The sequence below is a fragment of the Apus apus genome, chromosome 6 (assembly GCF_020740795.1).
Source record: "Apus apus isolate bApuApu2 chromosome 6, bApuApu2.pri.cur, whole genome shotgun sequence".
NCBI classification, from domain to species: domain Eukaryota; kingdom Metazoa; phylum Chordata; class Aves; order Apodiformes; family Apodidae; genus Apus; species Apus apus.
The window spans coordinates 7,195,021-7,220,016 of record NC_067287.1 but is presented as its reverse complement, the minus strand read 5'-3'; the positions used below and the strand labels follow the sequence as shown (position 1 = coordinate 7,220,016).

At 39.2% G+C, this 24,996-nt stretch overlaps 1 protein-coding gene across 3 annotated transcripts; it reads left to right on the top strand.

The window, feature by feature from the left end:
* On the top strand, positions 1-24,461 carry RAB3GAP1 (RAB3 GTPase activating protein catalytic subunit 1). Of its 3 annotated transcripts, XM_051622824.1 has the most exons (25): positions 1-43; positions 138-193; positions 987-1,062; positions 2,346-2,478; positions 2,712-2,790; positions 3,446-3,565; positions 4,143-4,308; positions 5,071-5,170; positions 7,592-7,673; positions 8,460-8,528; positions 9,242-9,315; positions 10,006-10,098; positions 12,499-12,668; positions 12,948-13,046; positions 13,388-13,560; positions 14,604-14,658; positions 14,937-15,275; positions 16,383-16,520; positions 18,147-18,374; positions 18,872-18,968; positions 19,058-19,161; positions 19,273-19,385; positions 20,219-20,321; positions 21,870-21,890; positions 23,197-24,461. In XM_051622824.1, exons 1-25 carry the CDS (start codon positions 26-28, stop codon positions 23,437-23,439), a joined length of 2,949 nt encoding a protein of 982 aa, XP_051478784.1. In that variant the 5' UTR covers positions 1-25; the 3' UTR covers positions 23,440-24,461. The 3 variants fall into 3 exon arrangements, with proteins under 3 accessions (XP_051478784.1, XP_051478785.1, XP_051478786.1); XM_051622825.1 differs by lacking the exon at positions 21,870-21,890; XM_051622826.1 differs by lacking the exons at positions 19,273-19,385; positions 20,219-20,321; positions 21,870-21,890; positions 23,197-24,461 and having other exon boundaries at positions 18,872-18,955; positions 19,058-19,142.
* Positions 24,462-24,996: the final 535 nt, after the last annotated feature.

Sequence of the window (24,996 nt, the reverse complement as noted above, 5' to 3'; positions counted from 1 at the left end):
CCCGCCTTCCCGCCCGCGGCGCAAGATGGCGGCGGACAGTGAGGTGAGCGCTCCTGCCTCCCCTGCCCTGCCCGGCCCGGCCCGGCCCTGCCCGGGCGCGCTCCCCGCTCACTGCTTCTCCCGCTCTCTCCCGGCAGCCCGAGTCCGAGGTGTTTGAGATCACGGATTTCACCACCGCCTCCGAGTGGGAGAGGTAGGCTCTGCCGAGGGGAGCCGGGTGCCGGTGCCGCGGCGGGCCCCGCCAGCCGGGGGGCCGTGTTGGCCGGTACCGGGAGCCCCCGAATCCCCCGGAGCCCCCCGAGCCCCCGGAGCCCCCCGAACCCCCGGAGCCCGGTCCCGGCCGTCCCGGCGTTACCGCCGCGTCTCCGCGGCGCAGGCTCCAGGCCGCCAGCCATGAGCGGGTGAAGGGGCGGTCGCCCGGGGGTTCCTGGGCTTGGTGAACCGTCCGGATCAGCGTCTGGTTTGCGAGGGGTTGCAATAAACGTCTGGAAGGCTTATGTGTGTTTTTAAGTAGCTTCCTGGTTGTTAAAATGGGTGTCTCGTAGGTGAAACCTTTAGAAGTTAGCAGAGCAGCCTGCAGGAAGGCTTGAGGTGAAGAATGCGTTTGTATTCTTAATGTGTCATTCTCTGATACGCGTTTTGTTCCCCAGTGATGGTGTCTGTGACAACGATTCTAAGCCCTGTGTTTTAAATCTGAATTTAGTTTATAACTTTGTGTCAAAGGCTTATGTATCTGTGAATCTCCTAGCTGCTAAAAGTAGCTATGGTCTGAAACGTAAGCGTGGGAGGACCGTCTTGTTTGTACAAGGAAGCAGTTGTGGTTTTTTATTGTGATGCTTCTGGGTTTTTCTGTTGTTGTTCGTTGGTTTGGGTTTTTAAAAAACGGATTCCGTAGTAGGGCAACATGTTGCCTGCTTTTAGGGAGCTGAATTATTGTACAGGCTTAGTGTTCAGGAAATGTTAATGCCTTTTCCCCTCCCTAATAGATTTATTTCAAAAGTAGAAGAAGTACTGAATGACTGGAAACTTATTGGGATTTCTTCAGGCAAACCTCTGGAAAAGGTCAGTTACTGCTTCTGAATTTTCTTTTAGAATTACCAGCTAGTACTACACGTGTAGATGTTTACATGTATTGCTGCTTTCTTATGTGTGGCAGGTAATTATTTTTATGGGGGAATTTTCTTGCAGAAGTGGCGATTTGACAAACAGTTGCTGTAAATTTATTGGTGTGCTGCCTGCCAAACAGGCTGTTTCCTGGTAATGTTGGATCTTCATACGGGGACTGGTGATGTTTTTTGTTCTAAGCTTTGAATCTGGAAACATTGTTGAATCTGTTCTAAATTCTTAGGGAGTTTCTTTTTGCCCTGCCTTGTGCCTTTGTTACGCCTCACCTAGGTATGGTTGAGGTTTGCTTGTGATTCAGTGTGTTGCATAGGTTGGAGAGACTTTTTTTTTTTTTTTTCAAAGTCTAATTAGAGCCTTTACAGTGCTTTCTCAGACCTGTAAAATGCAGCACAAATTGATGAGCTCCTCTGCATACCAGTGCAGATAAATTCATCTGTTCTGGATTGAATTACTGCTGTGTTTCTAGAGGAATTTTGTGATTCTTGATTTTAGTCAAGGTACAGAGTATTCAAAACAAAAACATTAATTAACTAGATTTCAGCCTTAGCTGCATTCCTACATGTCTTTTCTAGACCAGACCTCTCTTTTTGGTGTCTAGTGAGAAGACACCCTTTACATATCAAAGGGTTGTCCAAGATGCTTTTTTTTTTTAGCATCAGCATACAGTTCTGTACAGTGATACTGATACTTTTTTCCTAGAAACTTCCCTATGCTGTGTTTTAGTTTTAAAATTACTTATCCTTACACACAGAAGTTTTTCAAATGGTAGGTACAAAGTAATTTGTCAGTGAAAGCATATTGAAATCAAATATTGAAGTAGTATTTGTGTAGAATGTTACAGATAAAATCCCAAGTGGGAAACCTGTGTCTTTGTGCGAAGTTGTGGGTGCATGTGTTTAAAATGCATAGTTTCATATGAGAGGATATATCTGCATCTTTGTTGCCATATCATTCTGAAGACTTCTCAGGGGGATATGTGGTCCTAGCAAGGAACATGATTATTGGCAGCATGGATTTTAGTATTCAACTCCCTTTATAATCAAGTGCTTTGAGAATTACTCCTCCTTTTTAATGAATCCATGTTTACCTATTAAAAAATAAATACTTAGCAGTAGAAAAAGATTACTAAATAGATAGATCATGTAGTCAGTATGCTTTTCAAGGCTTATGAATGCTAATCTAAATGTATGTGATCAAATAATCTATTTTTTTATATGCAGGGTGTATATACCACAGGAGCATGGGAAGAAAAATCAGATGAAATTTCATTTGCAGACTTCAGGTTTTCCATTACCCATCATTATCTTGTACAAGAACCCAGTGACAAAGAGGGGAAAGAAGAACTGGTAGAAGGTAGCCAATAGTCCTCTTGCCCTTACCTGTATGGACATGACAAAAGACAGTTACAGAATGTGGAATTCACAGCACACTGATGTGTTTCTGTGTGAAGTTTTCTGGGATCTGAGGGGTGTGATCTGACATTTCTGCTATTCATGTGCTTTGCATTTGACACATTGCTAATGGAAGTAAATTGTAAGCCAGCTGAAGAGATGCTGATGCTCTTATGTATCCATTTTTTTCTTCAGATGCCCTTCCTCTGCCTATGCAGGACTTGCTGTGCATGAACAATGACTTTCCTCCTAGAGCTCACTGCCTGGTAAGATGGTACGTGTGCTGCCTCTCATCTTTAGTATAAATAAGCATAGCCATTGAAAAATATTTGGTGCTGGCACCATTGCTTGATTGTTTTGTTTTGTGTTTTTTTTCCATCAAGAGTTAAAGCTTAAGTAAAATTTTTCTTTGTACTGGACACAGAAAAAGAAAAAGCCACCATAGTGGGCTTATCTTTCCCCCCCCAAAAAAAAATACTTTATTTCTGGACTAACCAGGCTTGTATATTTCTAAGATTTCAATGCTTTATTAAGAAGGAAAGCTGCAACATCTTAACAACACCACCCAAATTCTTAGTGATGCAGGTCTCTCAACACATTGCAGCATTGTTCTAGAGAGACTGTTTTTATGCATAAATAGTTACAGTTTTGATTAATACTCAGGACTGATAGACCAGGAAGTCCTCAAGTTATTTTGGGTACCATGGTTGAATGCTCTTAAATTCCAGTAGTTTCTCATTGGAGAATCTGCAGCATTTCGTGCCCGCTCAGTCCTTGACCTCTCTAAAAGAGGCACCTACATCAAAATAACAAATTCCACAGTCTGTTGGGGAAAAAATTAGGTTATTCAGTTTAAAGTATTTCTAAAAAATCTGTCTCAACTGGCTTGCTAAAAAAACAAACGTGCTCTTTCTTCTCTCCATCTGAAGGTACGGCTTACGTGAATTTGTGGTTATTGCTCCGGCTGCGAATAACGACGCGGTTCTTAGTGAATCCAAATGTAACCTTTTGCTGAGTTCCGTTTCCATTGCACTGGGGAACACTGGCTGGTAGGTAAAAGCACAAAGCATAAACCTTTTTACATGTGCAGGTAAAACTAGCAGACTGCTATTGCGAGGAAAAAGGATGAAATTGCTAGCAGAATACATTCAGTGTTTGTTATATTTGCACCACAATATTGTTACAGAAGGATTAAAAAAAAAAAAAAGTTCCCAAGGAAGCTTTGAAAAGATTGATTCTGTGTGTTGTTTATATTTGTTACTGTTTAACTGTTTATTGTTTTACTATTTTATTATTTTACTGGGTTTTTTTGGAATAACTGGTATACAAAATACAACTTTCGGAAGTTCCAATGTGTGGTTACAGCTCTGATCTTCCTCAAAAAAACAGGCTAAAATTTAGGTAACTGAAGTAAAGGATATGCTTGTGATATGACAGTTTGCAGGGTGCTGCATTTAGTGGTGAAGTTAGCAGTATTTTCCTTTCATTCTTGTTAAGTGTTTTAAACTGTGCTCTGCTAGGAGGAAATGGATTCCAAAAGAATAGCATGTTAAAATATCTAGCTCGTTTTAAAGGCTACAAGACAGCATGCCATGTTAAATAATCTGAAGCATTAATGTTTTGTAGCCAGGTACCACTCTTTGTGCAAATACATCACAAGTGGCGACGAACGTATGTTGGGGAGTGTCAGGGTCCGGGAGTTCGAACTGACTTTGAAATGGTTCATCTTCGCAAAGTGCCAAGTCAGTATACTCACTTATCAGGATTACTGGATATCTTCAAATCCAAGATTGTAAGTGCATTTGAATGTGTATAACTGATATTAAGAATAAGTGTTTTATTACTTGGTTGCTTGTAGGTTGACTTCTGTCTTCTAGCGTTTGGGTTTTTTTCTGTCAAGATGAGGCTTGTGCTGCCAATACCAGCAGATCTTTTCCCAGATATTGCCAGTATCTAGCAATAGAAGGATAACTGGTATGGGTTTTATTTCCTCAGTGTTACCACCTTCTTCCATTTTTTTCCACTGGTGTGAGAAAAAATGTCTGGTTTACATTCTTCTTGGAACAGCCCTCTGTTCTGTTGTTTCAGAAGGGAGGGTTGGGGTAGCTTTTTCTTCTGATACTTTTGTCACTCTCTGTAGCTGAGCGAAGAGTGAAGAACATGACGAAATGTGGGAGTTCTGAGTGGAGTGCTTGCTTATGGATGGTATGGCTGACTGCAACACTTCACAGCTAATAATGGTAATCAGGAATCTCATCAAAACACTGAGGAAAAAAACCCCTAATGAAAACCTAACACCTTCTGGGACAGAATTACTTCTGAATTACCAGCTAAATGGAGCATGTGAATATCTTGTGCATTTTAGAAAGCTTGTGTGCTTACTTTTACCTGTGAGTGTCTTGTTGGGCACTGGCTTTAGTCGTAATACTCAGAGTCTTGCAGTTCTGGTAAAATTAGCTCTACTACAAACCATTGTAACTAATTTGTGTGCAAGGCCTGGGGTGTTTGATTGGATATGCCCTTTACATTGATTTTTTTCTCAAATATTTTCAAGGGATGCCCTTTAACTCCACTGCCTCCAGTTAACATGGCTATTCGCCTTACCTATGTGCTTCAAGACTGGCAGCAGTATTTCTGGCCACAGCAGCCACCAGGTAGGAGATTTGTTTCCTCTGAATAACTTCTTCTAAAATAAACAGTAAATACTAAAGCAAATGTTTATGTATCTCACTAGAAGAATTAAAATGTTTTCAGCATTACTGAGAAAGGCTTCAGTTACAACTGGGTACCATCCCACTCCTTATGATGGGCTAGCAAGCTTAAGGCAGCTCTGAAATCATGGCTTATAGTTGTGACAGGTGTTTTGGTTAGTGCTCTGACTAGAAATATGCTTTTTTTTTTTTTTTTTTTCAGTGTTTAAAGTGATAGTGATACTTGTAAAATAGTAGTATCTGTTTTGGAGAGAAAATGGTGTCTGTCTGGATCTGTAAAGAATTCTGCCCTGAATTACATGGGGAAACTCTTGGGTTCAAGTTCTAGTAGGTGCTCATACTTCACAGAAGTATTTGTCAATTATTTCCATAAAATAACTGATTTTAATGCTTCAGAATTTAAGTGTATTAATGATGGGAAAAAGAGAAAATATTATATGGACCTCTCTTGAGGTAAAATTTTGGATTTTTGTAGTTGTTGTTTGCACAGTGCTAAATAAGCCAAGCAGGGAAAATTTCTGAGGAAGCCATTCATTACAGTAGCCTTGCATGATGGGGAAAAGTAATGTATAGCCTTATATCTAAACTACCAACACCAAACTTGATAAGTTTATGCCATAGTGATGTTGTTTAGGAGAAATGGAGTGAGTTTGCTCACTTGGTAATCTCACAATGAAATCTCATATGTTTGCTTGGTGGTAATGCTTTCTTCCTTAGGTGTCAAGGATTTTTTTTAACAGACCTATTAACATATAGGTAGCATCCGAAAAAAAAATAGAAACTTCTCCTGGCTCAAAGGTAGATAACTCTATAGGAAGAAGGTAGAGGTGAGTTTCTTCTTACCGTGCATTCCTATTAGTGATGTGGTATTTTAGGCACAAGGTGGAGAAACAATTGAAATACCCAAGTTCTATTCATGGCCTGGGTAGTAATCTTATATAACAAGGTTAAAGTACTTAGGGCACACTTACAGGGCCAGAACCTGTATGACCTTGGTCTCATTATCTAATTGTTTGGCTTTCCTTTGCTTAAGAAAAAATGATTCTTACAGTAAGCAAAGGTGTGTTTTGAAGAAGTCTGTAGTGAAGCTGATCCTGTGTGCTCTGTACGTCAGGTGTGTTGAAAATACATTTAAAGAGAATCCTCTTCTTCAGGATCAGAGAAAATCAGTGCTTTTTTAAGAAATAGTTTCTCTTTGTAGGTAAAGTTTACCTAAAGAACTTGGGAAACGTTCTAGAGATTTTATTTTTTATTCTTTCTTCAAACACAGAAGTTAATGTTTTATGTAGCCTCTCTGTCTTGCTGTAGTTATTCACTGAGTCAGGATCCCTGGTGTGTGATAAATGACTTGTATCACTCTGATCATATCTCTTGATTTAAGCAGTTTGAATAGATGCTACTCTTTTAGAGGATTGTGGTTATGGGAGCTAGTGGCATAGTGTACTGCAGAAACTGGAGATGGACAACATCATTTTTACCTCTGTTGCTACATGCAGTTGTGTTTTTATGTTCGTTGTGAAGAACTAGACCTGTACTTTATTACCCTTAGTCAATTAGGTCTTCTCAAATAAAACCAAAGATTTTAAATGTGTTTATCTTCTCTGAAGAGGAAATTATGTAATTAAGTTATTAAAATACTTGAACTGTTCTAATACATGACTTGTTTTGTATGTAAACAGTTTGTCAGATGCATTTAAGGATCAGATGCTGTAAGAGCATTATTATAATGGCATTGCACTACATTATTACCCATTTAAATTTTTGTTCAGTAAAGGGTGTCTATTTTGGTTTGTATATTTGAAGGATATAACATGGAAAGTCACTGAGGATGCTGGGAGGCATCTTAATAGCACCCAGGATTACAGGGAAGCTCCCAGATCATTGGATTAAGTCTTTAACTGCAGAAGACATAACATACCACTCTTTTAATATTTGGAAGTAGTTGTGTTTTCACCCTGCAGAGTTGCTCTTCTGGAGTTTCCCTTTTCTGCTTGGAACTGATTTCTGCCTGAATGTTTTTATGGCAAATTTGTGTCTGTTACAAATTTTTGTGTCAGCATTGACTCTAAGGCTGCCTTTATAGCTATTATCTTTGCCTGTATGAAGGGAATAACCTTCCCTCAACATGGATGACAAGAATTTCATCTGTCTTTTTGAGTGTTCAGTTGCTTGATTACTTCCCAGTTTCTGCTGGAAACTATTACTTTGACTATATGCTAAGATTGCATTTCCATAGCTCTGCTTAGCTGTTCAGCTATGCTGTGGTCATCCTACATGCTGCAGTCTTTTTACTATGAAATTAAGATGATATGCTGCTTAATATATTCCATTAATTCTATATGGAAAACATTGATTTGTCTTCAGATATAGATGCTCTAGTTGGGGGAGAAGTTGGAGGCCTTGAGTTTGGGAAGTTACCATTTGGTGCCTGTGAAGATCCCATTAGGTAAGATAAGAGTTTAGAACACTGTTTTAGAACTTCAAGTCCTCCACTAAGGAAGTTACATTATTTTCATGTTAGCTTTGCCTGCCTATCACTTAGTATGTCCCTAACAGATGATTTATTTATTCAAGTACATAAGAAACATATGTGAAAAGTAATGGTCTAATAGCAGATAAGACAGTCTGCAAAAATGTCTAATCATGTGAAGAGTGCTGGCTTATAGATCTTTCACTATAAACTTCTGGAGTACTCAGTTTCTCTCTGAAACTATAATGTTGAAATGTACCTTGATTGGAGTTAAACTTAAAAATGGTGCATCTTCATGCAGGGACTGGACTTGCTCTCATCTTTTACTTTGACATTTGTAGAAGGCTTAAATAGAGAGAGTCTGTAAACTGAGTTCTTGTAATCTCTCAATGTCCTCTTCTGAACACCCCATCACCACTCAGCAAATCTAGGAATCATTTTAATGTATTAGACAGTGTTTTATGCTGTAGGCAATTCATGAAAGTTGTTAAATACAATGCACAATTTCTGCAAAAGGAGAGAGGAATTGTGAAAGAGTCCTGTATGCCAGGCACCAGTCAAGTTTACTGCAGTCCTGAGTGATGTGCTGCAGAATAGCCAACAGAACGTATGCAGGGAGAAAACTCTTTGGAAAATATGCACATTTCTGGAGGTGGCTGCAAACTACATAGAGGGACTTATAAATACCTTTCAAGTTTTTAACTATGATGGAGAGAACACTTTCTACTAGCACTGAAAGACTGAAATCTTGTTTTGTTTCAGTGAGCTTCATTTAGCTACTACATGGCCTCACCTAACAGAAGGTATAATTGTTGACAATGATGTTTATTCGTAAGTATTTTGTCTGGATTACATATATCTAGAAGTGTACTTTATTTGTTAACTGCTGCATTTTAGTGGCATCTAAAATGTTGTGTGTGGCTTTGTGTGTGAAAGAGAGCTCATTTTGAGGAACGCTGTGGTCAGCTGATAGAACATCTCATTTGGGAAAACACCTTTTGAAATGCACTTCTGTGTGAGAAATATTACTGTGTCATTCTCAACAGAACATAGACCTCAATTTTTGGGCACATGCTCATGCTGGACTCAGAAGTTCTGTGTGCTGCATATTTTTTGAAAAAGATGATAGTGGTATGTGGAAAGAAAAAACAATTGACTGACATCCCTCTCCCAAAACTAACCCAGATTTTTCTGCTAAGCCTCACAGAGAGGAAGAATAGTGTATAGTGATACTTAATAAAAAAGATGAAAAAAAAGTGGTTAATTATTTTAGTTCAGAAATGCATTTTCAACATCAATACACTTTAAAAGAAGACAATTTAATTGTAACGGAATTGTTCTCATGTGTAACTCATGTTGTCATGTTAGGTATGTGCTTGAGAACAGAGACTCTTGCTTGCATATTAGAGTAATGGTCACGTTCTCCTATGTAACGTGGTGTGTTTTCTGACTTCCATGGCCTAAATGGCTATGACATTACATTTATTGAGAGTGTGCTACTCAAGTCTTGCATTACAGTGACAGCGTGAAACTTTTTTTTCAAGTGATCTGGATCCTATGCAAGCACCCCAGTGGTCTGTGAGAGTCAGAAAAGCAGATAACCCTCAGTGTCTATTGGGTAAGACATCAGAATTCCCTATCTTCTCTTACGGTTTTTAAACTATTAAGTCATGAAGTTAGGATTGAATTGTTGATTACCTGAAGGCCTGTTCCTCACTCTCCTTTTTTTTTTTTTTTTAGAGTGGACAATAGTTTGGGCTTCTTTTTCGAGAAGAGAAGCTTTGCAAAACTTACGTTTCTGGTTTAGGTTATTCTGAGTCTGTGTGCCATGAACTTCACTGATACTGTCATTTCACCAGATCTCAGAGAATAAGCATTTACTCTGTGTGTTCTGGGAAAATACTGATTTCCTAGAATCTTTAAATTTTATGGTGTGCTTTCTGCGTTTATCCATTTCCTTAGTTGAATGAGCCTGTCTGACAGGCAGGTTGGGTGTGCCTGGAGAGCTGTACTATTGTCTCTCCTCACCTTTTAGCTTGTGGGGAAAAGTTTCATCTTGCTTTGGGTGAAGAAATGGATTAAACTGCACGCAGAACCTCTGGAGAGGTGACTGAGAGCTGTCTAGGTGTGAGTTTTCCTAAGCTTTCATTATGTGCTTTAGAGGTATTTGTGCTTTGGAGCAAATTATCGTGTTCTTTCAGATGAAAAGATAAAATTGACTGTCCCTTGGGCATAATTTTGAGAGCTAGCTTGTTGTTCACAGAGATTTTAACTAAGTGGTTGTTCAGAAACTTTGTGTCTTTTATAGGTGACTTTCTTACTGAATTCTTCAAGCTTTGCCGTCGGAAGGAGTCGACTGATGAGATACTTGGGAGGTCTGCATTTGAAGAAGAAGGAAGAGGTAAAACTAAAATCTGGTTGATTTATGTTACTTGTTTTTAATTGTTTTGTGTTATTTTAACCTTCCTCAGCCCCTTTTCCTGACTTTGAATCAATCAGTGTTTATGCTTAGGCACTTTCTGTAATACTCCTGGGAATTTTCTGGTCTGTGCTTGTCCCGAATGGGGTGAGATAGCAGAGGAGATGTAAATGCACAGAACAAGATTTATTGCAAACAGCATTGGGGTCCTAACTCTTTTGAAGTAGAAAGCACAAGCACAGTCAAATTGTAGGGAAGCTGGGAGATCAGTACAGGAATTAAGGTTAGAATGCAAAAGGTATATTAGCAGTAAAATGTAGTACTAGTAGTTAGATCAAACAATGAAGGTTAACCATTAAAAAGTTGGCAACTTACTTATTACCAGGTTTCATACTAGGCCTAGAACATTAATTACTGACTTTAAAAGGATCTTACAATCTTAACATTTAAAACTTAACAATGAAAGACTGCTTAATGTTAACTAATAAAGACAATAAGGGACTTATCTCTCATCCTTGCCTGGCCACAGCTGGTGTCCCTGGGTGGGCCTTAGTTCTTAAGAATCAATCTCTCTGGCAGGTGTCCCCACTAGAGAGGAGAAAGTCCAGCAACCTCCTGGGAAAGTGTATGGGAAGTCCCCTGATCATGGATTGGGACCAGGCTTTCATAGAATAAAGTGGACTGACTGCTGTAATTTAACTATTTAGCTGTACCTCCAAAATCTCTCATTGGAGAATAAAAGGAAAACAGTGGAAAAACCCAGGAAGGCTCTGTTCCCACCAAGCAAACTCTTTTGTTTATCTGTTGGTTCTTCCTTTATCTCCATTTCAGGTCTAGTTGTTGCTGGGTTGGGCTCTATGTTCTTCAACACCAGAGAGCAGCTGGTGTTATGAACATCAACTTGGCCTCTGTTTGTATCTTTCAAGGTTGTTACCATCTCGGGGCTTGCTAGGCCCTTTCCTTTCCCGTGAGAATCTTTCCACTCCAGGCCTGGGCCTGTGAAATTGAGAGACAGAAAGCAGTTGAATCATAGAGGGAAACTGAGGCAGGCATCTTGAGAGATGGAGTGTCCTCCTTACAGTGCTACATGAAATGATTTCTCATGAATTCCAGGCAAGCTTAGCTCCCAAATCCCCAGAGGACAGTTATCTCTGTTAAAGTTGTGGGCATTTTTTACCACTGGAAAGCAAGAGTTTAAAATTCAGCTAGTGTGTACAGGACTTTACAAGTGGTTTTGAGCATGCATCAAACAGATGTTTCTGTATAATTTTATGTATTTTTTTTTCCACTTTTTTCAGCTTTTTGAAGTACTGTGCAGTGCCTGTTTTAACAGCCAGGTTAAAGCATCTTTAATCTGCTTGAAAGGCTTTGCTGTCATCCTCTCAATTTTAAGGAAAAAAAACAACAAAACAAAACCCTAAACTAACCAAAATTATCTGACCAAGAGGTCAGACTTTATCCCAGCAGTTTGGACACTGACATCTTCTTGCTGTCTTTGTACCTCTCTTTGGCTTTTCTTGCTGTATTTGGTGAACATTCCCTTCCTGCCTGCCTCTTATTACCTTTTCTTCACTCCAAATATGGGGTCTCTTTTCTTTGGTTATACTTGGTCTTAGTTTTGAAAGAGCTCACTAGTTAGCTATAAAAGGTGTTAGTGCAAGTAGGATCTGTGTTACTCCTAGAGATTGACATACAGTCTCTTTAGCCCTCTATCTCTAATTTTCTTGAAATGTTTGCCAATATGAGTTTTTTTTGGCTGCTGTTAGTTATTCACTTAAATTTGTCTGCCCTCTTTTTGACAAAATTAATTCATGTTATTGTAAAGAGAGATTCTGAAGTTTATCAGCAGCAAGTCTGGAAACAATCTTTTTATTTGAGTTGCTTAGCTGAGGACTCTGAAACAGAATTGTGCTTACACCATGTAAGTACATACATAGAGTGATTAATATTGGATTTTTGTAAAGACTTATATAAATCTTTAGCATATGGTTAGCAGTTTTTGTGACCTACAGTGTATTGGTTGATATCAGGTTTAAACACTAGCTCTTCAGCAGGGTTTTTTGCTGATTCTCTGTCTGCAGGTATGCAGTACTTCTACAGTAGGTGGCAGGCACTATGTACAGCCAACTGAGACTAGTCTTCAGTAAATTAAATCAAGGACAGTCTGTGATTCCTATGTGACCTCATTCTGCTGCTTATCTTTGTTGCTAAGAACAGTGAATATCAGATATGGAACCTGACAGCACAGAGATGTCGCTCTAGTTAACAGGGTGTTAAAAATGAGTACAAGATAGACTGAATATGACAGGTGAATTTTTGAAGAGAGATAGTCTTACGGGGTTTTTTTAGAGTTGTTCTAATTAATTTTATGTTCTTTTGTAGAGGTTGCTGATATTACCCATGCTTTGTCAAAGCTCACAGAGCCAGCACCAGTCCCAATCCATAAATTATCAGTCACAAACATGGTTCACAGTGCAAAGAAGAAAATTCGCAAGCACAGAGGTGTAGATGAATCACCTTTAAACAATGAAGTTCTGAACACTATTCTTCTGGTAAGTGAGCTGTCTATGCACATGAAATTCATATAAAACAGGTATTTCATGCTTCCACTGCTGCATTTGATTTACAGTTTATAGCAGAATTCTTGGGACAGCCTAAGTTGTTACAAGTCTGTGCAAAGTAAGTGGACTGGAGGTGAACTCTGGTTACAGTGTTAATGACAGGAATTGCTGGTATGTAACCAGCAGTACCTTTATGGAGAAAGTGGGAAAAGCAGCAGAAACTTACTGATGGAAGTTTGGAATGATAATATTTTTTTTTGTTTCTTCAAGTTCTTATTTCCTGATGCTGCTGACAAACTCTCAGATGGATTGGAAAGCAGAAGTAGCACTTCAGCAGGAAACAATCCTCCTCCAGAGAATGAAGATTATGTAAGTTTTACTGACTGACATTCAGAGAGAGAAAGCAATTTGGAGTGTGTGTTCATACAGACTTCTCTGTAGTCGCCCTATGTCTTGTAATAGATAACTTTTTGGAAAGAAGAACTTACCTTTGTTAAATCTTTAGGTAGAAATTTTGAGGTGCTTTTTTTTTTTTTTAATTTATTTTTTTTCTTTCTGATTTTTTTTCTTCCAAAGACTGTCATTTTTGGTAGCTTATACGTGCAGGCTTAAAATGTTAGTTACTATTGACAAACAGGAAAGAGAACGTATGGTTTTGGAAAAAATGCCATTGTTCCTGTATTTCCTGCTTTCTTTTATTTCTCATGTAGAATCTCTTCAGTCAGTTTAAATCTGCTCCTTCTGATAGTCTGACATACAAACTAGCTTTATGTCTTTGTATGATAAACTTCTACCATGGAGGACTGAAAGGAGTGGCACATCTTTGGCAAGAATTTGTGTTAGAAATGCGCTACAGATGGGAGAACAACTACCTTATTCCAGGGTAAGATTTATTTTTTAGTTGCTTTATTATAGAAAATATGATTTGTTTCAGGAACAGAGTGAGTTCAGTGTGACTTTGAAACATACTGTTTGGTTGGTTTTTAAATTGCTAATGGTAATCTCTATTTTTATTACTCTACTTGCTTAAAGCAGGAGAGGATAGAGAACTGGGAGAAGCATCTGTGCCCTCCTTTGAAAGTTTGGAGATGCTTGGGGAAGCTGAAGTTAAAAAGCCCTCCACTGTGTCAATGAGGGAAAAAACAATCAACCAAACAAAAAAACTTATGCAAATGCTTGGCTTCTATTTTATCATTAGAAAAATTAAGGAGCTGTTATAGGGGGAAACACCTTTGCTTCATGGGGTAGTTTTGCCACTTTTGTAAGGAAGCTGTTCCAAGTTCCTGCTCATGTTTTCAGGCAGCTAATGCTGTCTCAAGTATTGCAGCCCTTCCAGCTTATGTCTGCTGCAGTAGAGCTTGTTGCAGATCAAACAAAAGAGTTCTGCCAAGATAAGGTATCAGTGTAGAGCAAAAACCTGTCCTGTTTGTTGGGTTTTTGTTTGTTTTGTTTTTAAATGGGGTGGACTGGCCATTTATTCCCTAGTTTGTACTTTCAAATGAAACAGAAGAACAGAAGCTGAAAAAGCAGATGAAACAGAAGTTGAAATTTATAGACATCACTCTACTGTATCATTGAAGTTTAAAAGTAAAGTTCAAAGGTGTTTACTTTTTTTTTTAAACAGTTACCCTTTTAACTTCCCAATGAAAAACTGATGAGGAAATGCAGGGCTTGTTAATTTTGTACGAGTGTGAATGATCTCCTAGCTTCAGAAGTGACCTCTGGGAAATAAAAGTACTTCAACATCTAGGCTTGTTCAGTCACTAGCTTGTCTTCTGAGACTGTAGAAGAGCTGCATAGCTGAAATGGTGGGTGTGGGTTCAATGGGGTATTTGCCCCTCTTTTTGATTTCAGGATTTAAGACCACATGTATGTGAAAGATTCAGCTTTATAATTGATAATGATTACACTTCTACCTTTTGTTAGATTAGCTAGTGGCCCTCCTGATCTGAGATGCTGTTTGCTGCATCAGAAACTTCAGGTAAATATCCCAAATTTAAGAACAATTCTTCTCCTAAGGAAACTGTCGAAATTGTAGCAATTATTAGCTAAATGTATTGTTATTATAGATTTAGTTTTGCATGTATTTTGGGGGCTGGACTTCATTTATTAGGAAAATCTCTGTTATAACAACAAGTTCAATGGAATTGCTATCTTTTTAGAATCATGTTTTTTTGGTGATTTTCCAAGTTTTTCTGTGACATAGTTTCCATAAGAGAAGTAATTGCTAAATAATTTGCTTTTCCTTTAACTTGTTAGATGTTAAATTGTTGCATTGAAAGAAAGAAGGCAAGAGATGAGGGGAAAAGGGGGAGCGTGTCTGATCGTTCACCTGGTTCTGCGTCTGGTGATAACCCTGATAAGGAAAAAGAAGTTGGCAAGTCTTGGGAATCTTGGAGTGACAGTGAAGAGGAATTTTTTGAATGTCTAAGTGACACAGAAGATCTTAAAGGAAATGGGCAGGAAAATGGAAAGAAAGGAGGAGTGAAAGAAGGCAACAAAGAGCCTGCAAACTTAAAACCAGAAGGTCGTTTGCATCCACACGGAAAGCTGACGCTGCTGCATCCAGGAGAACCTCTCTACGTTCCAATAACACAGGTTAGGTAGCAAGAGCTGAGCCAGATGTACAAGACAAATCCCATGCAATATGGCTCATATTTAGGATTGTGAAATTGTATATTGTTTGCAGGTTAAAGCCTCATCTCTCGTTAAAATTGCTAAGTATTTCTGGCCTAAGACCTTGTTTTCCGTTTTTAGAACTTGATGAGTCTGTTAAACTGGAATCTCACGTGCTCTTTGTTTTATGTGAAATGAATCTCCTTACTAAATTTCACCCCAAAACATTTTTTTAAACAAGAATTAAGCTGTCTTAACTACCTTACATTTGGGTTTCTTATATGTCCAGCTCTTGAGAAATTTTCCACTCCCACCTTACTGTCTTTCCTGTAAACTAGGAACTGCCATGGTCCTTCCACTACATGGAGATTTATAGCTGACTGACCAGAGTACTAGATCAGTTTTACTGCCTCTTTTTGAACCTCTTTTTTTCTTTTAAAAAAACACCAAACAGCCCCAGAAACATTTCTCAGCTCACGACTAAAAGGCCATTAGCCATCAATTTTTGGTGTCATTGTCTCAAGCTGGTTTATCATTGAACAGCTAGAAATGTTATCTGACATTCTTGCACAGTGAGAGGGGATGAAATAGGAGGAGTGGTGTCAGAGGAAGTAGTTTTAATCAGTCATGCATGAAGAATATGATATTTTTCATGTACTTTAGATAAATTTTTACTGAATGTTGCTTTGCTGTCGATAAAAGGTATGTGTGTAGCCAGGCAAAGTGTTGTCACCTAATTTTGTGATGACAGTATCACTGGCAAAAATTCTCTATCGCTTCAAGTGGATTTGCATCCATCTTAACAAAATAGTATCAGTCTGGACTTCATCTGGATTTTGGCATTTTAACAATATATATAGTTACTTCATTCTCAGGTTGTTTTCTTTTAATTTCTTTTTGTTAGTGTCTTCCTCGGGTGCACAGCTTGAGGCTAAACTGCTTAAGCAATAGAAAGTGACAATTATTTTCTTTTGAATACAAAGAAAGTAGGAAGAATTTTGGTGACATGGACAGTTCCACTCCTCCTTCCTTAAGAAGAGCTAAGTCTAGGAGAGGCTGTTTGTAAACTTGTCTTTTTCCATGTTACAGGAACCAGCACCTATGACTGAAGATTTGCTGGAAGAGCAGTCTGAGGTACTGGCAAAACTAGGGACATCAGCAGAAGGTGCTCATCTCCGGGCACGCATGCAGAGTGCCTGCTTGCTCTCAGATATGGAGTCTTTTAAGGTATTACTACTTGAAGAACTCTGTGAGACTGCTTTGTTCTTAATTAAATTATCCCTCTTGCTTGTGTAGAAAAATTTTGAAGATTTTTCTGACAAGTTTTGGGTTTTTTTTATCCACCCAACAGTTTTGAAATAGTTCCAAGTTGAAAATAAAAACCCATTGATAAAACTCTTAGAGCAGGTAGAATCTGTGACTATCCAGCCTATTATGCTGCAGTATTCCAGTTCATTTTCACAATGTCTGTGGGAGTGAAAATAAACCCCAAAACATACAATTGATAAACTGGGAATTAAAACTCAGATGAGCCCATGTCAGAACAAAACTCGGCGTCTAAGTCCTGAATCAAAATTACATGGGTCTCCCTCCTTTGTAGCTTTTATTTAGTGTCTGATAACTGTACTAATTCTGTAAAATACTGTGTCTAATTTTGTAAAATACACCTTCAATTGGACTCCAAATGGATAAAATGTAAAGCTGGTGTAAAGGAAAAAGAAATCTATGAACACATTCACAGTTCTGTATTTAGACTTTGAGAATGTGAACGTAATTTTTATGTATAATTGGAAAACTGTTGGGGTTTTAGTAGGAAGGGTAAGTTCTTAATATTAGAAGTCCTGTACAGTTGGTCATTGAAGTGAGACTGGACCAGCTTTGGTTTTGGTTAATTTATTCCATTTCTTTTCTGAGCTCTGCAGGGGGAGCCAAGAGCACATACACTGCTGTCATCGAAGGATCTGAAAACTCTAAAAAGATTGGAAATTCTGTCACAAAATAGATTTGAAAAAGATAAATTTGCAGTACTACTTCGTAGTAAAAAGATAGAGATGTACTGTAGAGTTAGAGCATGTCAGTATGTTTATTAGCAGTGACTTATATATATGTAGCAGTTTTATTTCTATGGTGTGAGTGATCTGTAAACTCCAAATAAGAATATAAACCCATAATTTGAAGTGGAAATGCAGTCCTGATAGGTATGTTGAATAGAAAGCTGGGTTTCCTTTTTTTTTTTTCTAGACCTATAGATGTATTCATTTATGTTGACATTGCATCTATGAAGATATCAAGGTTTTTTTTCTTTGGGGGAGATTTATACTTTTTATTTTAAAGGAAGAAGGAAAAGTGAATTTTGTTACTGGAGTGTTAAAGGATGGGCAGTCAGTGCTGAAAGCATGTTTGTGCAGCCCAGTGATTCTTTTAGGCTTAGGATGTTTTTCATCTTAGTCTTTAATGCTATAAGCTTATACTTTAAAAATTTAGAGAAAATACCTATTTTTTGCATGTATCAAGTTCAGACAGAACTTGGCAGTATAATTTTGAGCTTGCCTGAAATAAGTGATGAATGTACTGTTTTGGGGGAATAAAAGGAAGTTTTCTTTGGTTTTTGTTGATGGTATGGGTTTTTGCTCCCTGTCATTGGCTTGGTTTATACTTAGTTTGTCCCCTTACCCTGCCAGGTCCCTCTTCTAGTGCACAGTTTGCTGACTGGGAGCAGAATTCCCTGAGTTTTGGCTTCTAGCCTCTGGCCTGCTTACTAAACTACTCACTAAACTGTCTTGCCTTCCTACCCAGGCTATTACATTTTTATAGGATTTTTCAGGCACAAAGTTTCTCTCTTTTGCATTCCAGGCAGCTAATCCTGGCTGTTGTCTGGAGGATTTTGTGAGGTGGTATTCCCCTCGGGATTACATTGAAGAGGAAGTGGTTGATGAGAAGGGGAACAGAGTGATTAAGGGCGAGCTGAGCGCCCGCATGAAGATTCCCAGCAACATGTGGGTAGAGGCCTGGGAGACAGCAAAACCAATCCCAGCCCGGAGGCAGAAGAGACTCTTTGACGACACTAGAGAGGCAGAGAAGGTAAAAAGCTATTGATAGTCTGATCTGTACTGCTTCTAGCAGCCCTTTCTTCTTCCTCCTGCGAGACTGAAATGTTAAAACATCACTGCACTGCATTCTTGGACTTATTAAACTGTTTGTACGTGGCTCAGGGTTAATCAGGAAGTCTTGGTGCTGTACAAGAGTGTGTTTGGAGGATCTAGAATAATTAGCGTGTGGAGTGTAACTTCACAAGCTGTCATAATCTGGGTGGTACTTTGAATTATTAGTATGTAAAAAAGATTTTTATCTGTATTTATGTGTTAGGAAACAAAAGTGTTCCTAAACTGTTTTTTCTAGTGTCATTCTAACCTGTAAGCAATCACTGAGGCTTCACATAAAACGGCCTGTTGGATCGTGTCTTACAACAGTGCTCCCTTCTTGTGAATTCCTCAGTGTAGCTGCTCATCTTTTGTCGTTCACCTTATCTTTGGGAAGCAGTTATGATCACTAATCAATTCCATTTTCTGTTGTTATAGGTGCTTCATTATCTTGCAGTTCAGAAACCAGCTGACCTTGCACGGCATCTCTTGCCTTGCATCATCCATGCAGCTGTACTCAAGGTAAAGGAAGAAGGTAAATAATGTTTAATACGTTATTGAGGTATTTCAGGGTGAACAGTGATGCAATAATTACAACTTGTTCATTATTTTTCCTTCTAATAGAAGCACTAGAAGATATATCTTCAGTTAAGAACATTATTAAGCAGATAATATACCATTCCAGTAAAGTTCTACGATTCCCCAATCCAGAGGACAAGAAGTTGGAAGTAAGGCTGTTATACTGGCTTAAAAAACTTAGTAAAAATAGAATTTTACACTGTTTGTGGGAGTGCTGAAAGAACATCTGTTAAATTTTCACTTTGATTAAACTCCTGCAGGAAATCATTGGTCAGATTATGGGTGTGGAAGCTACCATTGCCAGGGCCAGGTCTCTGAAAGCAAAATTTGGGGCAGAAAAATGTGAAAATGAGGAGGAGAAAGATCTACAAAGGTGAGCTTTTTTTTAATTATTATTACTATTTTTCTACCTGTTTTGTGTTTGTTTTTTTTGCCTTTGATGCTAGTTTTTTGTAGTTTAAAAATTCAGTAGAGATGGAAGTGGTGATAATACAGCAATACTAAGGAATAATTTTAGTAGCTATAAACATTAGGTCTCCCTGTCCCTGGGCAACCTAGAGATACTATATGTGGGCACCCTCAGTGTTCTTCTGAGTAACCATCTCTCTCAAGACATGTGATAGAGATTATTTTAATGGGATTTATTTTTATCTTGATAGTACTGGGGATTTAACTCCTATGTTTTTTTCATGTATGTAAAAGGTACATTTGATGAACTTTGTTACAGTAGAGGTAAAATTAGGACTAGGAATTTAGTGTTTCCATAACTAGTATAGAACAAAATACTTTCCAAAGTTGTATTATTCTAGTCTCCTTACTGTTTGGAAGGATGTGACTCAGGAGCCATCTGAAACAAGACATGTTTCACTGCTTGACTACCTGCTGTCAGGTTATTTACTACTTGCTGCTGTCTGGAGAGGGACAGATATAGCTGAAAGGCTAAGGGGGTTTAGTCTTTAGAGTAGAGAGAGAGGAGTCAAGGGATGAACAGGTGATGATAGAGTTTCTGTGGGATGCTGAGAAATGTCAGGGTTTTTTTTCCTTAAACTTCTAGAACTCTTGAGAGTGTCTGCCAGTTCTCACTCTGCACAAACAATGCTAGGTGGAGACCTCCTCACAGGAAACTGTTCTGGTTTTAGGTTAGCAAACTGGGTACAGCTGAGAATTAATAATTCCTTTTTCCTTTTCAATAACTTGTACCACCAGATTTGTTAACTGTCTCCTGGAGCAGCCAGAAGTGTCAGTCATTGGTGCAGGAAGAGGACCTGCTGGCAGCATTATTCACAAGCTGTTCGTGAATGCTCAGAGGGTAAGAGAGCTCTGCAGACACTTCTACTTTAAGCACTATCAGGCTAAAACTTATCATATGATGCCAGTCTATTTTGTCTGCATATATGCATGTATTGTCATAAATGTGCTTGAGGGGTGTTTTTGTGATGTTCAACATGATTTTGGCAATAACAGGAACCTTGCAAGATAGAAAAAGAGCAGATGACCTGGGCCATGTAACACTGAAAGCCAACCGGGTAGATAGAGGTGTCATTGATGTTTGATTTCCTTCAAATGGTAACCTCAGTAATGCTGTTATGGCACAAATTTCTGCTTTATTCAAGTTACACAATATATGCAACATCACAGCAAGAACAGTCAAGTGTGTTGAATATTTCATGGAGGAGTGCTGAGAAACACATTGTTGCTTCAGGATTTTGGAAGGAGCAACTGAGGCTTATACTTGGAATACTCGAGATTTCTTCTGTGGAAACCAGCCTGCTTAGGAAGAGTTTCAGTTCTTTTCCAGTACAACTCTGCATTCAGTTTACTTACTGCCAGTGTTGAACCTGTTTTCTGGAAACCCTTCCCCAGCCTATAGTGATGTAAATATTCCCATTGTCTCTTCCGCAGTCTTTGTAATAATTAGCTTTAAAGTCTTGATTTCCAGACTTCCTGGACTGCAGTCACAATTACACCTGCTCGTGGCATCCAATTACCTAACTAAAATTTAACAACAGTGGTAATAGCAAGGTAGGGTACATCTTAAAGTCTGAAATCCTGTTTGGACATGATTGCTGGAACAATGTTGTGATTGGGTATTAAACACTGTTAAGGTATAGATGCTTTTATATTAATCTGTGTTTTGCAACTCAGCATAAAAAGGACCATTCTGAAAACAGACCATGGTTAAACTGAGAAACGAGTGTCAGAGTATTTATTTTACCCTTCTAGTCTCTAGTGAAAATCTGGTTGGAAATCTCTGCATGAGAGAAGAGATTTACAGATTTATTTTAGTTTACAGACTTGCCTGTAAAGCCTCAGATTGTGCCCTGTAAGTGTGTGTAAGCGTGTGCATTTCTGTTCTTAATAGTGGGGCATTATGTTTTAAACCTGAGTAAAGAGTTTCTAGTTTTAATGCCTGATAAAGTTGTATATAAACTTCTAGGGTTTTGTTTCTTTTGAAACACCAGTAACTAAATCTAGGTTAGAGATGCTTCCTACTAGGAGCTGGTAACTGTTAATTAAGACTTATTTGTGGGACAGGAGCTAATTTGCTACAAAAAACCCCTCATGTTTAACCTGCTGTGACTTACTTCAGTAGAGAACTGCTTGGTTAATAGAAGTTGAATGAATTCCTTGTTTGTTACCTTTTGAACCTGGACCTCTTCTTTGTGGGTTGTGTAAAATGGGTGGGTTATCTTCTCAAGTTTCCTCAGGAAATTCCTGGTAGCAAATGCATGTTCTTGGAAGTAGAGTGCATGATGTCTCTTAAGCCTACAGTCTCCTTCTAACCTCTTGTAAGTCACCTCTGACTTGCCTTTGTTTCTACCTTTCATCCCTGGTTCTTTTCTCATCCCTTTCCAAGCTGACTGAATCTTCTGATGAGGTAACCAACTTTGTCCCTCGTTTCCCACTCATCTTCCCTAGCTGCATAGAGTTGAACCTTTTGCTAGATATATATAGTACAGCAGCCTGATCTAGTTTGTACTGTTGTTCACATATTAAGCATAAGAATAATTTTTTTTGTTTCCAGAATGGTTTTTCCTCATTCACAGATGGGTAGTGAAAAGAGAGAGAAATCTTTAAAAAACAAACCAAAACCAAACAGATAAAAAACCAAATCAAACACATTTATTCAAGTGAACATTAATATTTTCTGATGCTGAAATATGTGGCTGTACCTTTATATTCTTCTCTGTAGCTTCACTGTTTTTTGTTTATTGAACAGCCAGAAGTTTTGGGGGAGGTAGTGGTGGGAGTACCTGAATGTTGCAGTCCTGGTTACCAGAACTTACTGAAACTGCTGAACTTTCTGGACAGGGATAGAGAGGTTTGGGGAAGAACGGGTGTAGCTGTGTGAGGTGCAGCACAGGGAACATCCTCTCTGTTGCTTTCCTAGAACTGCTCTTGTGGGAAGAGGTGGTGCTTGTCCTTGCTGACTTCTCCTGTGGCTCTAGCTGAGCAATGCTGGGTCCCTCTCCTGGGGAGTTGGGGGGGGAAGGGGAGAGGGGGGGGAGCAGGGGTGAAGTGGGTCTAAACTTGAGGTGTGTACACTTAAATGAGGACCCTCTTAGGGTGCATTGTGTGGGGGGGTGTATAGATATGTGTATGTAATACAGGAATGTTTATGGGGCTGATGGGAGCATGCCAGCCCTTCTTCCAGCATTCAGGCTTTAGTGTTGCTGCTTACTGGCTCTGAGGTGATGAGCATGGATGGAGATGGCACAGCCTCTTGCTTGCTCTGTGATGTGATTTCAGCAAGCCTCTCTTTGGCCATGGAAAGCACATACCAAAGAAGCAGTCTGAGTTTTAAGAGGAAGGTGACTTTTTGTCAACACTCCAGTAGAGGTGCTGGTTATTTTCAAAGAGCTGTCTGGCTTGGCCTCATGTAGCCACAGAGAGCTGAGGAGAGAGCCTGCTTGAGAAGGAGCCGTTTCGTCTGGTCAAAACCTTGCCCCACACTGTCAAAAAAGCCAGGAGCTTAGGCTGAGCTTCACCATCCACACGAGGGTTCTTGCGTTTGATTGTCCAGTTTATTTCTTGACATCCCATTAGTGCCTTGCTCCATGTACGCATAAAGCCTTTTGATGTGTTTACCATTTCTAACCTTTCTCGGTTCCTTTTGCCAAGTATTCTGAACCCTGATGTTAAGAAACAGCTTGCCTGTGATCATTCCTCTGCTCTTATTCAAGGTGTCCGCGGTGCCTCCCCTTGACGAGCAGTTGAGGAGATCGGGTTCTTCAGAGGAGCGGAGACTCACCCCGGGGGCGGTGTCAGATTTCCCACCGCCCACGGGTCGGGAGGTGATCCTGCGCACCACGGTCCCCCGCCCTGCTCCTTACTCCAAGCCCTTGCCCCAGCGCATGTACAGCGTGCTGACCAAGGAAGATTTTCGACTTGCAGGTGCCTTTTCAGCAGATACAACGTTCTTCTGATGTAACCCGCTGCGTTATCTTGTGTGTCTTCACAAGCAAAATGTTCTTCATTTTCCTTCGGGGAAGTTAAGGCTTAAGAGACTGGTTGTGGTGAGGAGACAATAGGGCTGGGGTGGCACCTTCCCAGTGACAGAGCTGAATTAGCAGCCAAGAAAGATGCCTGCAGGGGACTCTTAAGGTGGAGGTCTGGAATGTCTTCACAGGTAGTTTTAATTGGCTCTTTGGGGACGACAGAAAGTTTAGCAATCTCCTCTCTGTCCAAAGGAGTGTATAATTTTTTTGCATTAGCTTGTTTAACAAAAGACACAAATGGGCTGTATGCAAATACATCATGTTGAAATTCATGCAGCATGTGCTGCTTTTACCGTTCTTAATCAGACTTTATCAAGTGACATTAGTCTCATTAAATTAATGTGCAAACTTTAATAAATTGTAGTTATTGTTAATCATTAGTATTGAGCCCAGTATTTTTTGGTTAATCATTAAGTTGCAAATACCGCTAAAATATTTTCAATTTTATTTAAGCTATCAGTACATTCTAGTTCATGCTAAACTGGCCTAACATTGCAGCAGTTGTCCACGAGCTTCATCTTGGACACTTCTCTCAAACAGAAGTGAGTATATTGGGAGCTGCAAGTGGAGAGGAAGGCTGATAACCTCCAGTGGATCACTGACAGGTTTGGAAGCTTTGGCTGTTGCACATGGGGAAGGATATAATCCTGTATGTCAATGGACATGTAGAGGTATTTCACTGTAAGCAACCTGCTGCTATTTACAGAGACTGTTTGAATGCACGCTGTGTCTTGGATGTGACAGAACAATCCTCCCACCTGCTGTAAATGAACCCCACAGATACCATGCAAACACCATGACCTGTAGGTGCCAATGTTGCTTTACAGTGATCTTTGTGTTCTAGTGAGAATCAGCAAAAGATCAGCATTATGTGATGAAATGAAATGTAAAACCAGCTGCAGTATCAGTAATGTTACTCAATAAATCTGAACTTATTATTGGCTCTCAGACTTCTTTGGGAAGAATGCTTTTTGTCAAAATGCTTTGAAAATACCATCTTTCCATGCTCTGACCTAGGAACAGCATTTCTCTACATTAAGTAGAGAAAGATAAGTTGTGTCTTGGGCCCTAAAACTGCCTAGAGGGGATGGGTGTCAGGGGCTGGCTTGTCCTATGCAGCTATAGCTGTATCAAGCAGAAGTACAGTTTTTCAGGATAAAGAGTTAAGTTTCTTCAGAGAAAAAAAAAAAATCTTGTCACAGAATTTGTTTTCCAGGCTTCTTGTAGTTTACCTGAAGCAGATTCCTCTGATAAAAGGGATGAGAAGGACAAAGACCAATTTAGCTCTTGTCTAGCTTCTGTAAAAGACATTGCTCTTGGCTAATGACTGGGTAAGTACTTTTAAGATTCCTCCTTGATATTCTTGGTTTCCTCCTGTTGTGACTGTGTTGCCTTTATGGAATTTTACATTAAAATGTGTCCTCTTGTAAAGGCTGTATATATAAACTTGAAAAATCCCTCAGTGATCAAGCTATTCTGACTTGG